Source organism: Anser brachyrhynchus, assembly GCF_964034855.1.
Source record: "Anser brachyrhynchus genome assembly, chromosome: 4".
NCBI lineage: Eukaryota > Metazoa > Chordata > Aves > Anseriformes > Anatidae > Anser > Anser brachyrhynchus.
Window position 1 is genome coordinate 13,483,369 of NC_137698.1, and position 16,288 is coordinate 13,499,656.

At 44.7% G+C, this 16,288-nt stretch overlaps 2 protein-coding genes across 29 annotated transcripts in view; one reads left to right on the forward strand and one right to left on the reverse strand.

Moving 5' to 3' along the window:
* LOC308195067 (uncharacterized protein) overlaps positions 1-16,288 on the reverse strand; it is a 1,623,621-nt gene that overhangs the window by 1,066,364 nt on the left and 540,969 nt on the right. The window lies entirely within an intron of this gene.
* Positions 1-16,288, forward strand: part of ADGRL3 (adhesion G protein-coupled receptor L3) — a 535,523-nt gene that overhangs the window by 451,830 nt on the left and 67,405 nt on the right. For 23 of the 28 annotated variants that reach the window (XM_080591831.1, XM_080591832.1, XM_080591821.1 and 20 more), the window contains 4 exons: positions 272-394; positions 2,458-2,666; positions 3,359-3,535; positions 15,940-16,149. In XM_080591831.1, coding sequence (XP_080447957.1) covers positions 272-394; positions 2,458-2,666; positions 3,359-3,535; positions 15,940-16,149 — 719 coding nt within the window. The remainder of the gene's footprint in view (positions 1-271; positions 395-2,457; positions 2,667-3,358; positions 3,536-15,939; positions 16,150-16,288) is intronic. The other 5 variants (XM_080591834.1, XM_080591836.1, XM_080591812.1 and 2 more) reach the window with 1 other exon arrangement.

Here is a 16,288-nt window from a genome sequence, read left to right on the forward strand (position 1 = left end):
ATCCTGAGGTTCTTGTTTACAAGAACTGGTTGTCTTTTGTGTTCCACAGAGAGTAGAATTTATTTGCTTTTTTTTTTTAATTAAATTTAAAACTTCTTCAGGGCAGAGATTTAAAAAGAAATAGGAGTCCAAACAGAGTCTAGTGTGAAACACTGTAACTTGATTCTTCTACTTTCAGGTGGTCTGGAGCACCATTTCTTAACTTCAAAGTGTTGTGCAGAGGATTGTTTCAGTAGTAATTTTTCTTATTGTTGGTCTCTCTTGCATGCAGAGCTGGAAGTTGCAAGACTGAGCACAGATGGGAATCTGGAAGATCTTAAGTTTCCCCAGAACATGGGCCATGGTAGTGCCATTCAACTGTCAGCAAATACCTTGAAACAAAATGGTCGAAATGGTAGGTCCAGAACCTCTGGCCATGCTGGCCTTCTGAATCAGTCATGCTTTAGGCATTTTTTATGAACAGCTTGTAAACATTGTTTTGTGTTTAACCAATTGTAAGCATAGTATTAATCACTGTGTTAATATTTACATTAATGTTAATACCAGCTTACCAAGCCCTTAACTGCAGGCTAAGTTGGCTGACAAGGAATGTATTGTATTGCCGAGTGACCGACAGCCTTCAAAAGCATTACGTGCTGGTAAAAATGTGCCAGATCCCTACATGATGTTTCTGTTGGGGCACTGTGCTGAGTCCAAAAAAGTCCTTGTAACTACTATTGTCTGCAGTGGGAGCCTTCATATAGGATAAGAGGCTTGTTTGAGTAACCTGTTCCACAGTGGGGCACTCTGCAAGTATCTGAAAAGAGAGGGAAGAAATAATAGTAGCATATATTAGTAACGAGCCAGTGTAGCAGAAAAGGTTGATTAACTGTTAAGAGTCTAAATCTTCAGTGCCTTTCTCTCTGTAGCTTATGAAGCTCCTGATATACCATAAATTAAAGATGATGTTGTACGTGAACGGTCTTCAAGCTGCCAAGTCATTTATTTCCAGATCAGGAATTTGAACAGACACATTTGTTGATCTTTCCAGCCCCACTATAGACCAACTTCAAACTGCCAGGCTTTCTACTAATGGGCCTGACATGCTCCTATTTATGAGTTCCTTTAAAGCTTGTACTCCATTTGGGTACTTTACCACACTGCAAGGAGTCTGCATTCCATGGGGGCTGTCTTTTCAACATTAACCTGTATGTAGGGGGAAAGCACTCTACTACAGACTTAGATCACTGTAGGCAAAGCATTGAATGATAGGACATTATTACAGCCAGACCAGATGCATTAAAACTGCCAAAATTTCTGACAGTTTTTGAGAGAAGAATTTGGTTTTGGCGGTTCAGAAAGAGAGCTTTGCCATAGAATTCCTTGATGGGGTTTGGTACTTTTGTATGTACAATTTAAAGAAAGTTTCATTTAGAGTTGGTGTAAAACCCAAAATGAGTAGCAAAATTGCAGTGGGATGTGTATTTCACTCCACTAGTGGACTTTGGAGAAGATTAAAAAAAAAAAAAAAACAAGAAAGAGAAATTTTGTTGGCAGCAGGGAAGGGAAAGTCTGTATTTCTGAGCATGATATCAGTGGAGTTCTGGTCAAATCAGGAGACCCCCATCAATTTGTACCAGCTTGGCACCCACACAGAGATTGCCAAACAGCTGGGAATAACATTGTCATAGAAGGATTTAGGTTGGGAAGGGCCTTCAGAGTCATCAGTGCTTCACCTTCTGCAGAAGCTGGGGTGAAACAAAAGATGCTTCCACACAGCTAATATTTATAAGGCAAACTAATCACATTTGGTTCTTATTTGTAGTCTGTGAAATAATATGCAAAACTGAAGGCAAACTGGATGGTTTCAGCTTAAAAAAAAATGGTTGGTAGTATGTTGTGGGGTTTTTTCTGCAGGTTCCCTGTTGGTGGATTTTTATGGAAAGAGGGGCTATCTGATTGGCAAATTTCTGCAATTTCTGTTTTATCCTTCATGTGAGATTGGAATTGTGTTGGAAAGTTTTGGATTTCTTCTCCCAGATTTGACCCCACACTTTCTGAGGTTGTCTTAATTTATTAATGGAGTTTGCACTAGACTAAATTATGGCATGATATATTTTATATGGCATCTCCATGGCGGACCAGAATGAAATATGTTTCCCAAGCATTGCCTGGAGAATAGTGTTAAGTCAGATGGGAAATGGGCCACCTGGCCTCTTTTCCCTGGAGCCCGTTACTCCCACTTATGCCAAAAATAAGCCCACCTTTGCTTCTGCTCTTCTCATCCTTGGACCTCCTATCGCACCTCATGGTGCTCATTGGAATAGGCAGGAGAACATGAATTTTCATATGCCACATCTTGGTCCTTCTAACATTTACTCAAAAAAAGTTTTAAAGTTGGTTCAGAGAAGAGGTTTGTCATCTAAAACAAAACCTAGTGCGATGACCTGGATATCGAACTTCTCACTACCCTTCTAGGTGAAATCAGGGTGGCCTTTGTGCTGTACAACAACCTGGGCACCTATCTCTCCACGGAGAATGCCAGCATGAAATTAGGAACAGAAGCAATGTCGACTAATCACTCCGTCATTGTCAACTCACCTGTCATCACGGCAGCAATAAACAAAGAGTTCAGCAATAAGGTTTACCTAGCTGATCCCGTGGTGTTTACTGTCAAGCATATCAAGGTGAGTGAGTTTGAAAAGCTTTTTTTTTTTTCTTTTCAATTTCTAAAACAAAGTGCCACAAAAGTTGGCTGATCTGAGGCCTCCAGCAGACTTTGATTAGATTTAGAATTATACATTTTTTCCTCTGCACTTTGTGTTATTTATGGCAAATGTCTCTTTTACATTGCATTAATAAAAGTAACGAAAGTCTCCTTTGAGCTGATGTCCATTGCTCAGTTGCTGACACACGTCATTCTGTAATTAAAAACTAACAATATATTAGAATGGGCCATAATGTTATTTTATCATGGTGGCAGGGGATATTAGAGGAAAGTGGAATTACAGTGAAAGAGGACAGCTAGTCCTATTAGCCAAGCACAGTCATTGCAAAAGTTGATTGCTTAAAGCAATTAATTTCTCTGCTCTGCAATGCAAATGAAGCAATCTGGTTTTTAGAGCTGAATTTAGTCTATGTCTGAAATTAATCAAGAACAAAGAACTAAGTTTGCATTAGCAAACAGAGGAGCAACAACCTAACTTTCTTTGGTGTCGACAAGTAATACTTGACATCTAAGTCATTGCTGATTATTTATCTAAAATTAAAGGGTAAGAGTTACAAAATGCCTCTGGGAAAAAATAAATAAATAAATAACGCATTTAGAAATCTCTGAAACCCTATCATTTTACTGCATTTACTCATTGCTTCCCTGCAGCAGTCAGAAGAAAATTTCAATCCAAACTGTTCATTCTGGAGCTATACCAAGCGTACAATGACAGGGTATTGGTCCACCCAAGGATGTCGCCTCCTGACAACTAACAAGACACACACCACGTGCTCATGTAATCACCTAACCAACTTCGCAGTCCTGATGGCACACGTGGAAGTTAAGGTAGGCATTGCAAATTCACAGGCTGCCAATGGACTGGTCAGAAAAAGTGGCTAATGTAACACAATTTATGTGTGACCCCCACAAAGGGCAGCTGCTCAGGGAAATTGCTGTGTGGTGGCAACTCACACCAACAAATGGTGGGAAATATCGCATGTAAACCTTCTTTCTGCAACATAGTGAAAAAGGAGACAGTCACACCTATACAAAGGCTGCACTGAGCTCCTGGCATGGGAAGTTCAGAGCTGCAGAAGACAAGTGAGCAAAATTGGCCGTTAGTACCACATCCTTTGCTTTACTGGTCCAGAACATCTCCTGGCTGGGTCCTTGCTTGCGGGGTCCTTACTGTGCCATCTGGGAGTAGAGAGCACCGTGGGTGGTGGGACAGGATCGGACAGAGCCTGCCTTGTGGGGTGTGAGTTGGGTGCCCTGCTTGCAGGGCAAATACAGTGCTGCACTTACTAGTGAGGTGCATGTGTGGAGCCGTTTTTTCCAGCCACCAGCTAAAGATACATTCTCTGTGTCTCTCTGTGGCAGCAAGCTACACATAAAAAGGAAGCTATTATACCATCCTGTCTGGATTGTCCATCCACCCAAGGCTGGTACATGAGCAGTTAATTCCTTCGCCTGCATTTAGGTCCGTGGTGGTTTCTCACATGACTATCCCCACTGGGGCTAATGAAGTTACTCCTGAAAATATGGGATTTTCAGTTGGGATTTTTTTTCAAGAATAGGAGAATGGTTGAGTCAGTCCTCCATTTCCAGAGCTGTCTTGGCAGTCATTAGTTGAAAACAATCTCACCTGATGTAGAAAGAAGAGAAAGCCCTGATTCCTGAAGGACTTTGTCTTCACGATTTTCTGTGTTGTAATGTCTCCATTTTGTGTGCCTGGCACCACTGCAGGATTCACTGTTCTGAGCTAGATCCTGTAGGAGCTTCTGTGCGGGCAGAATATTTCAGAGCCACTTCCATGGCTGCATAACCACAAAAGCTATTATAATTTTAAAAGACCTTTTCTTAAATAGTCTTCCAGTGTCATTCCTTTGTATATTTTTGTTTCACTTAATAATCTGAAGAGGAATGTGAAGAGCTGCAATAAAATATATATTAAAGCACTGTCATGCATGACCAAAGCTCTGCAAAAAAGAAATGAGAGCCTGGCGGCTCATTTGCCACAACAGCTGGGTCCAGCTGAGAAGGACAGGATGGATCTGCTGCTGCAGAATGACATATTCATTGTATTCTGCAGGATTCACTACCAGTCCAGGAGATGTGTCATCAAATGGCTATGGCATTATCCTGGGGGTTGTCTGAAGAAATGCCCTATTCAGAGCACATGCTTACAGGATAATGGTATTCAGCAGTCTAAGTCTGTTTTTGCCAGTTTCCCACAACTATTTGAATTTTCACAAGAAATGTATGTTTGTCTGGTTATCACCTGCCTGGATATAACAGATATACCTGAGTCACCAAAGTCAGAGGTTGCACCTGGGAAATGCAGATAGCTTTCCACTCCATTGGTGTGAATGAACATGAGCTGTACTGCATGATGCAGATATGGGCTAGCACTGAACAGGTCTCTTCCCAAACTTCAAGTAGGTCAGCCTTGTCTGCATGGCATTTCACCTGAACCACACTAGACTAGTAGTGCTGGTGTTATCTCATCTTGCAGAAGGAGAAAGCAAGACCCTTGCTTGCCCATGCTCATCCAACAGTTTGGAAAGACCTACAACTGGAAGCTTCCTGAGTGCCAAACCACTGTGTTATCTGCCCACGGATGTTTTGGGTGTTAGTGAGTGCTCTCAAGATTTTCAGGTCATGTTTTGTCGTTTTGCTGAAGCCAAAATATCGTTGATTTAACAGCCAAATTGGCCCCACTTTCCTGACTCTGATACAACCTGACAGCTTCCTGGCATGTCTGTCTTACTGATCATGCTAGTCTCAGGGTGAGGGCAAGTGTTCGCCCTGCAAACATCCGTAGCTCTTCCCTCCAGCTACTCAGCACCTTGCTCTTCCTCATTGTACCACCTTCCTCTGGTCTGCTGGTGGAGATGGCCTTATGGCTAACTTGAGGCAAATAATGGAAGTAGCATGTATCACATTTCTTATTCTGTTGCAATGAGTTGATTTTAAAGTCTTGCTATCCAAATACCTGCTGGTTTGGAGAAGTGGTGTATTGGGTTTATGTGGCAAGGGTTTGGTAGCAGGGGGCTGCTGGGGTAGCCTCTGTGAGAAGAATCCAGAAGCTGCTCCATGTTAGATAAGGGCCAGTTTCAGATGGCTCCAGAGGGACCCACTGTTGGCCAGAGACGAGTTGATAAGCAATATTGTTTGCAGCTTCATGAGACCATACTTAAGAAAGAGGAAAAACTGCTGCACAACAGCAGCTGGGAGAGAGAGGAGTGAGAACCAGCCCTGCAGCCCCCAGGTCAGTGCAGCAGGAGGGCAGGAGGTGCTCCAGGCACGCAGCAGCAGTTCCCCTGCGGCCTGTGGAGGGGCCCCTGGTGCAGCAGGCTGTCCCCCTGCAGCCCACGGGTCCCACACGGAGCAGATCTCCACGCTGCAGCCCGTGGAGGAGCCCCCGGTGGAGCAGGTGGATGTGGCCTGGAGGAGGCTGCGGCCCATGGAGAGCCCCCGCAGGAGCAGGCCCCGGGCCGGAGCTGCAGCCCGTGGAGAGGAGCCCACGCAGGAGCAGGGGTCTGGGGGGAGCTGCCGCCCACATGTGGGGGACCCGTGCTGGAGCAGTTTGCTCCTGGGGGATGGACCCCGTGGTACGGACCCATATCTGGAGCAGTTCTTGAAGAGCTGCTGCCTGTGGGCAGCCCCCGCAGGCTCAGTTCAGGAAGGACGGCATCCCATGGGAGGGACCCCACGGGGAGCAGGGGCAGAGAGGGACCGTGAAGGAGCGGAGGAGACGAAGCATCAGAGACTGACCGCAGCCCCCGTAGCCGTTCCCCTGCACCGCTCAGGAGGAGGAGGTAGAAGAGGGTGGATGGGGGGAAGGTGTTTTTAGTTTGCTTTCAGTCCCTCACTTCTCTAGCTTGTTAGTAATAGGTGAAAAATTACATTAATCTCCCTGTGCTGAGTCTTTTTTGCCCATGACCATAACTGTTGAGTGACCTCCCTGTCCTTATCTCAGTCCTTGAACCCTTTTCATCATACTTTCTCCCCCTTTCCCTTTTAGGAGAGGGAGTGAGAGAGTGGTTGTGGTGGAGCTTAGCTATCCAGCTGAGTAAAACCACCACAGGTGGTGGTTTAAAAATAAATGGGGATTGTTGTCATCCATTGACTCACACTCATATCTTGCATGCATACTTTACTGTCTTTTTGTTGTCTTGTGTTTTGTACAAAAAGCGTTCCTTGCCTCAGAGACTTTTTAGTCATCTTTGAGATAGGACAGTCCTTGGGGAAAGGATGCTGCGTGCTTGTGCAGGACCTCACACAGTGGCGTTTTGGTCAGTGGCTAGGGTCCCTAAATGTGACTGGCATATACACAATTAATAGTATTCTAGAAGTTATGCCACAAAAACAATTTTCTTCTGTAATCGAGATCTGTAATTTACTGACTTCAGTTTGGTGGGTTTTTGAAACCGTAGTTTCTTCACTGTAATGAGTATTCTCAAAACCTTACCTAATAGGACTGAACACCACACGTCATGGCAAGTGGACATCTGAGTCCTGCTCCTTAATCAAAAGGCAGTACCAATCTGACAAGTGTCATTTCTGGTCATGAATGATCTCCCTCCCTGATAGCATGGCAAAAGAGCGTGTTCTCCTGAGGAGACCTCAGTGGCTGCTCTGGGAGCTGCGGGCTGGGATTTAATTATTAGCAGTGCGTATGTGGCAAGGCGGAGTTGGAAGGTAGCACCGTTGAGCAGGTGATTGATGGCCATCTGGCTCTCAGCATGACACAGCAATATGTCTTTGTCCAGAGGGGCAGAAAATGACATTGGCTGACCATGGGTGGCAGGGATTTATTAGTATGCATCAAGAGACGAAGTTGCTGGTATCAATTCCAGTCTTAATAGGACTTCCATTAAGGGGAGGAGATTTTACTTTGGAAGGTGCTTTCTGCCTGTTAAAATAAGTTGGGCTCGGATTTGCTTATGCACCCCAACAGAAAGCCTCCCTGCAGACTTGATTTACATGCACAGTGACTTGGAGGCACCTAGAAGCCCCCCTGGAAGTGACTTTGTTCTAGAAAGCCTGGCCATGGAAAACAGGCATGCCTAGAAAAATCCTACCTTAGATATTCTTTTCCAGGACCGGGACAAATATATTTCACCACGGTAAATAAAAGTGCCCCAACCCAAGGGCCTGCTGTGCACACAGTCAGGGTGTATAGCTGCAGGGAAGAGCAACGCACCACGGGTACCTGCAGTACCCCTTAGGCTGCTGTCAGGGTCCTGTGTAGCATGGAAAGAGAACAGCATGCATGTAGTGACCTGTGAGCAGGACCTTGCTCATGCTTTCTCCCAGCAAGGGTTGACCTTATGGACCCATAGTGGTCCTTGCCCTTTTGGACAATTTTCCAGAGAAAATGGGAACCAGTCTTTGGAGAGAGAATGTAAGACTTGGAAACAAATCACTCTTTTCATCAGCTGGGAAGTGCATTTGGCTTGTTTTATAGGAAGATTATTGCAGTCTCGTGGATATTTTGCTAAATTATGAGATACATTCAACATGGGTGAGGTCTATGTGAAATATCTATCAGTTATTTGTATCAGTGAGATGATCATTATGACCCTTAAATGCTATAAAAACAGAGGTTACCATGCCATGGGAGAAAGCCCATAGTTAAATAAGCCATTCTTCCTATGTAATTGCTGCAGAGTTACTTCTCAAAATTTACAAGCTGTTTTTCATATAAGCTTGCGCTTTGCATCATAATAATTATAGCAGATGCATCTTAAATGTACCATGGGAAAAATATGCAGCCAGAAAACAAGTTCAGAGCTAGTGGGAAAATGCAATTAAAAATCACCCAAAACGGAATAAACAAAGGTACCTTAGGGTTGATAAATGTTGCTTATCAGTGTGTAGTGAATGCCAGAGCTTACTCTTCTTTAAATAAATATAAAAATAAATAAAACAAAAAGGAAAAGTGAAAAAAAAAAGAAAGGTGTTTTAACTCTAGCAATTAATCTGAAGCTTTCAAATGTTATTCAATACCACACACACATTACATCATGCTAATTATTTGGGGAATGGAAGCATAAGGCAAGCTGGGGAGAGAAAGGAATAAAAATATATGAAGTCTAAATGGAATGCAGTGGTCCATTGCCTAAAGCAATACAGCCATTTCAGATAAAAAGAGCAAGCTAAAGTTATTGCAGTGCTGTCTTATCCATATATTAGCACTTGTGGGATTAAACAGCAGTGAATGAAAGCAGAAGTGGGTGAAGGATTGCAAAAACACTAACTGCAGAATTAAATTACTGAAACCGTTATATGATGAATTTTGCAAGACAAATCATTTTGTACCATCAAAAGTGTTATTTCTCAAAAAAAGGTATATTACACATTGCAATACGTAACTTATTGTAAGGTTATTAAATAAGAACTGTTTTAATTAAGCAGAGAAGTTATTAAATCTGCTTGTCTTGAATGAGATTTTAAAATTCCAGATACAGCAATATTTCAGTTTGTGTTAGGAATAGAAATCTGTGACACCGATGAACTCCAAGAATAAGACGTAAAAGGCACATTCAGTTATATATTGCATACTGCTGTTGCTATGAATGTTTTACCTACAAAACGATGTTAGCATTTGTCTAGCCTCTCTTGGAAAACTACCCAAACCTTGTTGTTAAGAATATCTAGCGTGCTCTCTGACTGCCCTGTCATGAATCACAGAAATTATCTATGGTGAACCTATTAGGTCAAGTAATCTATGCCTACAGGGTCGATTCGGAGTGGTAACCGGTGGCAACCCTTGAGCTTTTTGTCTAGGTAGGCGAGTAAATCACTGCAGGGAGTTCCTTGAGTTCCCAACCCTCAGTTTAACACACACTGTTTTGAACTGAGCTGTAGCTCTGTCCTGCTAGTCCTAGTTCTGCCAGTTGGACTTTCTTGCTGGTCAGCATCTGGGCATTCCCTGAAGTATTGATGCAGATCTGCTCAGGTAACTATGGGGTGCCTAGCCTGAAAAAAAATGTAGAGTCTGGCTTCAAAAAGATTTAGGCTGAACCGTGGAATCTGCTGCTTACTGAATTTGCAGTTTCTGAGCTCTGCACTTACAGGTGCCAGAAATTTGAGCACACAGAAGCTTATCAGCCATAGCTTCCTTTCCCACCAGTTCAGTGAGTATTTATTTACTTAGCGTCATCCTTCTTGGCTCTCTGACTCGTGAGCTGTGGCTAGACCCTTGGTAAGGAACTGTGTCGCAGAGAGGGGACTGCATCACCCCTCTGTTGTAAAATTCACCATTGAAATAGCTCCTGTTCACAAGCACTAAGCCTTGCCTTTTTATTGCCACCACCTTCCTTTCTCACTAAGTGTAAGGTTCAGGGCAAGCTCCCCCTTGGTCAGATTTTAGGCTATGAAAGACAGTATTCATCTCTGGCTAAATGTGCATCTCTTTGATCTTTATCCCTCCAGTCCAATTCATCCTACCATCCCATCCCCTAAATAAAGTCCTTAAGTTAGGGAGATTGTTGTGCCTTGATCGTATTTAGGCTGAATTTTTCAGGCTCACTGTGTGTCTTAACCATTTGGATTGGTCTTTGGCAACCAGTTCAAGTCACATTTTTGAAAGAGGTGAATGAGGTGTATAAAAATACGGAAAGATTATGCTTTGGCTCTTACAAGAGTAAGCAGGATGAGATAGTGGACGAGAGGACACACAGCTTGTGCTGTTTGGTAGCTTAGAAAGTGTAGCTGAGTACTTGAGGACTGAAGGGAAGGTCATGGTGTGGCAAAGCCACGTCCCAGCTGTCTCCTGGAGCCGGGCTGGGTAAGGCCATCAGTGTGCGACAGCAGAAGCTGGCGATGCTGCGACCAGATTTTGCTGGGAACTCAAGCAAACGAGCCAGCAGCTAGGCTGGCTAGACATCTGCAGTGTGAGCTTGGCACCGCTGCCGTAGCTCATTTCTTGGGCTAGAGATGCCTTATGAGTAAGCAAAGCTGTGCTGCTTTACTAACTCCAGCCAGCATGGGAGAGGGCCAGGACGTTGCAATCACTGGTCTGAGCCACTTCACACAACCGATGCTTCGCTGCATCACACAACTGAGTCTCTCCTTGCCACAGGGAAGTTGCAGCAGTGTGAGCAAATGAGATGGAAACCCCGAGCTGTTTCCACACCCTACATCCACAGCATGGTCTATAATGCATGGTGAGGTGAGATCTGCACCCATTTATCTGTCTGTGTATGGCCTTGTATCTCTTTCTTCTGGCAGTGAGGGGCTCAGTGGCTTGTGCTGGATGCTGTGTCTGGTTTTTGCATTTGGGGGAGAAGTTTGTGGGAAAGGGTTCTGGCAGGAGGACTTCATCTACCAAGAAAGGCAGAGGAGCAGGAGGACGGGTTGTACAGCCTGTGCAGAATGCAAAAACAGCTGTGAGGACTAAGACGAGGAGAGGAAAGGCGACTTTGCGTTAGTGCTCGGGGACGCGAGCCTTATTTTAAATGACCACAGTCAGGAGTCAGTGACATTGCACAGGGGCTTCAGGTGGGAATGAAGTTCTTCTATTCCTGGATTAGGTCCTGGCAGTGCCTGTGACAGCAGGACAGAGATGTGCTGCCTTTGCAGAATACAGAGGGGGTGCTACCTGGTTGGTGGCTGCTTTGTCCTTGTGGAGCAGAGGGACAGAAAGGAGGGACAGGATGGGTGCTAGAGCAGTGGGATCCCTCCCATGTCCTATGCATGTCCTGCATAGCCATGGAGAGGGGAAAGCCCCCTTGAAACCTCTCGTGCCTGCATAACCACGGCAAGTGGTGCCATCAGGCAGCACAGACGTGCCACAAGAACCCTTGGGGTTTCCTCCCAGTCTGTGTAGCCCAGCTGACACTTCTGGCATATCTACAAAACCATTTGCTTCTAAAGTAAGTCCTTTGTACTTAGCCACGAAGCATTAGAGCGAAGCTGTAGCAGTAATCCTCTCTTGACACCAGCAATGGGGAAAAAGGGCAGAGGGAGCCCACGCGGCTCTGGAGAGCTACAAATCTGAGGAGCAGCATTAGCAATGTGCAGGAGTTCAGATCTGTCCCACTTGGGTCTCTGCCCAGCCCTGCACTGCCAGCTCCTGCTGGGCACCAAGGAGTCGTATCTGAGCAAGTCAATGACACTGTGTTTTTATTTACTGCTTGCTTATTCCTCCACCCCCAAACATATTACTCTTTCCTTTCCTGAAGGGACAGATTAGGCAAAGGAATGTGTCCTTTGCTGCTGGCAGCTCAGTTTGGCTGCTGTTTTCTTCTACTGATGTTTTTAATAAGGGAGGAAATGGCTGTTCATCTCGGGGAGAGCCATTCTGTCATAAGCTGACATTCCCTGGGATTTGTTTTTATTAGCTCAGCTCTGGTGTGCAGGCACTGCCAGAGCTGCTCATTGATTTCACGGCCCGGATAATATCTCGGCTGCCTGCTCACCCTGTTGTGGTGGCTACCAGCGCTCCTGTAGCTCCTCCTGCAAAGCTTCCCATCAGTGCTCCCTTCCACCAGCACTCTTGGCCCCTCTGGACCAAAAGCAGGGCTTTATTCCAAAGCCAGGGAGCTCTTCCTTCGCTGAGATTTTGGGTCAGGCTCATGCCCAAATTGCAGACGTAAAACTTAATTAATTGAGAAACCCTTTGACAGAAGTGGATTATTTTATTTCTATTTTTACAATGCTCGTGCAAACTTTGCTGCTATCTTTTAAGCCTGCCCTGCAGTTATGGAATTCAAAGGAATAAATCCACCTGGGAGGTTTCACACAGTTTACTTATGAAGCTGTTCCTATGCTGAAAATAATCCGTGTGTCAACTTATCTTTAAAGTTACATCATTTTAGCAGTAACAAAACTCAGTGGCTTGCACGCTGGGTTATGTAGCACCAGTCTTGAAAGTCATGACGTGTTCGGGCAAGTTGGTGTTTGATTGATACTATCAGAAAATTGTCCCTTCTCCTGACATCTGTCATCTCCCATGGGCTCTTCTGGTTGCCGAGGTCTTCAGGAGATTATTGAGAAGCACAAGTTGACTGTTACCAGCACACCGATGGTTTCAGATGCATTTCACGTGCTTTAGGGACCTTAGGACTTGCAGAGTTCTGGAATGATGTCATTAGTGCCTGTATCGAAGCCATTTTGTCCTTGGTCAGGGAATGCTTGAACAGTGCTGGGCAGGAGAAGGGGAAAGAGAAGAATTTATTGTTCTGTGGGTCTCTGTGGTCGGGGTAATGGGCTCAGACGTTGTGATGCAGGTACAAAATCTTAGCGTGCTATTTATCATACTTAACTCTGCAAAGCCACATGCAGTTTGTACAAACCAGGTATGTTTTTGCCTTATTTGTCATGCCGTGATACAGGTGGTGGCAAGGATAATCTCATGATACTGAGGAGTGATTAACCCTAATTACTCCTTCTTCCACAATATTCATGAAGTTGGCACACCCTATCTGACCTGTTGGCAGCGCAGTATTCTGCAGGTTTTGGTCTCCAGTAAAAATGAAAACGCCCTTTTGTTGGACTTGCTCGTGTGAAAGCTCTGCATGTATCTGGCCAAGGGACAGGAGACACTGCCAGGGAAAGAAAACCGGTGCTTATCCAGTCCTCACGGCCCTGGGGATTCTGCTGTGGCACCCAAAATTGGTTATCCCAAACGAGATGGAGCACACCTAGCCTTTGAAATCTGTCCCACTTCTTCTCTTGGACTTTACAAGAATAGCTGCAAAATCTTTTTTTTTTTTTTATTTTTAGCCCTGAGGTGTTTTTAAATTGCTCTTGTTCCCAGTTTATTGTTATTATTCCTCCTTGTTTGTTCTTTTGCGAGTTTGTTGAGGCTGGGGAGGAGGTTGTAATTATGGAGAAGTTGTTTTTATGGTCGTTTCCCAGTACTCCAGGGATCGGTGTGATGTACATAAAAACAGTATTAACGTTACGATTAATATTAAAAAGAAGAGCAGTAAGAGTGATAACAATAATACAGGAATGAAGTTGGCATTCCTTGCTAAGTAGGGCGAGCGTCGTGGGCAAGCAGCCCCTCCCTGAGGTTCATGCTCTGTATAGGTAGCAAGATTCCTTTCCGCAAGCGAAACCACCCGTAATCCTGCATTGTGTTTTCGTGTCAGTAGAGCAGTGATTTCTTGATAGAAGTGCAGGAGCTGAGACCTTGTGAGGTTTGCTTCATGCAGAGGAAGATGCTCCAAGAGTGTTCCTTGTGCCAGGCTAGCTTTTTCTTGAGATATGTGAGTCTGTGCCGTTGGCCTTGTGTCACTCAGTCTTCCCAAGTCTGTGTGGTTGCTTTCTCCTTATATCCACCCACCTACTAGCCCCAGAGCCTTCTGTCACTTCTGCTTAGCAGGTCCATCTAATCAGGTGAGCTGGCACGATTGCTCGGGGAGATGTTATCTTGCTATTCCCCGGCAGCCTCAGATGAAAGAAAGAGTGATTTGCAAGACACGATGTTTGCATTAACATTTTTCTGCACTGAGTTAAGAGGGATGGATGAGCTGGAACGGCACCGAGATAGAGCAATGCGCAGCCACCAGGAAAATGATGTGCACTTCGTCTTCTTGTTTTTCTGGGTGCTGCTGAAGTAGCTGGATGTAATAGGCATTTCTATCATGGTCTGCAAGAAGCACATGAGAATTTCTCGCCTCTCTGTTGTGCTGGAGACCCTTAGCTCGTTAGAGATCAGAAATGCTCAGAAAGAACTGCAGGAGCATTTGGGGAAAGGAGCCCTCATCTCTCCACCCCCTTCGGGGAGTCTTCCTGGAAAGAAAACTTCCATCATGGAAGAGATAGAGGGGAAAGTCACTCCCCTTCTTTCATTATCATTTGATGCCTATCACTCACGCTGATAAAGCCAAAGAGCTGAAAGGTTTGAGTTGCTGCTCACGGGTGCTGACATAGCAGAGTGTATATCAGGAAAGGCCTGACATTTGATGTGGCTTTATCATTGGCAGGCAGGCAAAGAAAATGGATAAATTAATCACCTTTTCCCTCCATCTGTCATAGGCTTTTATCCTACAGGGAGGAAAATGTTTCCAGTTTGTCCTGGCTTTTTGAAGTGTGACACTATTGTATTTGCCAGCCTATATAATGCCGAAGTCATCAAAATGCCAGAAGTGGGGAGAATGTGAATAGCATTCATAACACAAGCTGGCGGACCACAAAGCTGGGTTTCAAGGCTCTCAGGTCTTGCTGAAAAGGCCCTGGAGATTTCCAGGCAATCTTTCCCTCAGCTCATTGACTCTAACCACTTAGCCCCGAGCAGCCTCCTTGTAACTCACCATATATTTCTCATTTCTTATTTACATTTTACTAAGTAATGATATCTCTAATTTCACCACATCTGGTGGAAACCTGTGGAGTCACTGGTGACTTTTACAGCCTTAGTAAGGTGGTGGAATACCCTCAGTGTTAGGGTCTCAGCACCCCTCCTTTTTTTGAGAAGTGAATGCAGCGCAAGCCTGGGAGCAATCCAGAGATTTATCAGCAGAGATAATCAGCAGAGAATCCAGAGGTTTATCAGCAGAACCCAAGCACACCTATGCTGCCCTTTGCAAAACTTTGCTGCTGGGTTGCCTGATTAGTCCACTGCAATGGCCATGCTTTCATGGTTTGGGGTAAATCCGTGTTACAGGTTCAACACAGGGAACTTTCTAGACAATCTTCAAATTGCTGTTCTGTTTCAATTTAAAACAAAATTAATGTGAATTAAAAGTGATGTCTTTTCTTCTGGGTAGTGTTCCAGGGTTCAGTCGGACATCCCAGGAGTTTTAAAATACAGCTCCAGGGTTTCAAAATTCCCTTCTCTTTCCCAAATGAAAAGAAAGACAAGACATTTAAGCGATCTTTTTCTGTCCAAACCCTTCAAGCTCATATACCTCTGTGGATGTTTAAAGAGGGTCTTTTTTCACTGTTGGTAAATGGTTGTAACAGACTCGTGGTTTTCATCTCCACAATGTTGTTCATATGAAACATTTTTACACCTAATCAAAGTGTGTGATGGTTCTTTAGACAGTGTGTCCTCTTGTTTGCCATGTTTGTGAAAAATGAATCTCATCCTAAATCCAAACACAGCACCATACCAGCTACTAGGAAGTCAGTTAACTGTATCCTAGCCAAAACTAGTCCCTTGTGGCACAGCTTGGTGACTGGATAAAAAATATTTGGGGAAGTGTCTCAGACAACCTCACCCTTTGCCTGGGATGAATTAGAAATCATACAGCATATGACTGATTTTTTTTTTTTGGTTTTATCTCCAGCACAGCGATGCAGTACATGACCTGCTCCTGGACTTCATCACATGGGTTGGCATCCTGCTGTCACTCGTCTGCCTCCTGATCTGCATCTTCACCTTCTGCTTCTTCCGTGGGCTGCAGAGTGACCGCAACACGATTCACAAGAACTTGTGCATCAGCCTCTTTGTAGCAGAACTCCTCTTCCTCATTGGCATCAACCGGACTGACCAGCCGGTAAGAGGCAAAGCACTTCGTGCTCCCGCTGCAGGAGGGAGCAGAAAGTGCACTCTCACCTCTGCATACAGGATGTTCGGTCATGGAGTGGGATATATTCCAGTGCTGCCTTAAACTCATGCATGAGTCATTGCAGGGT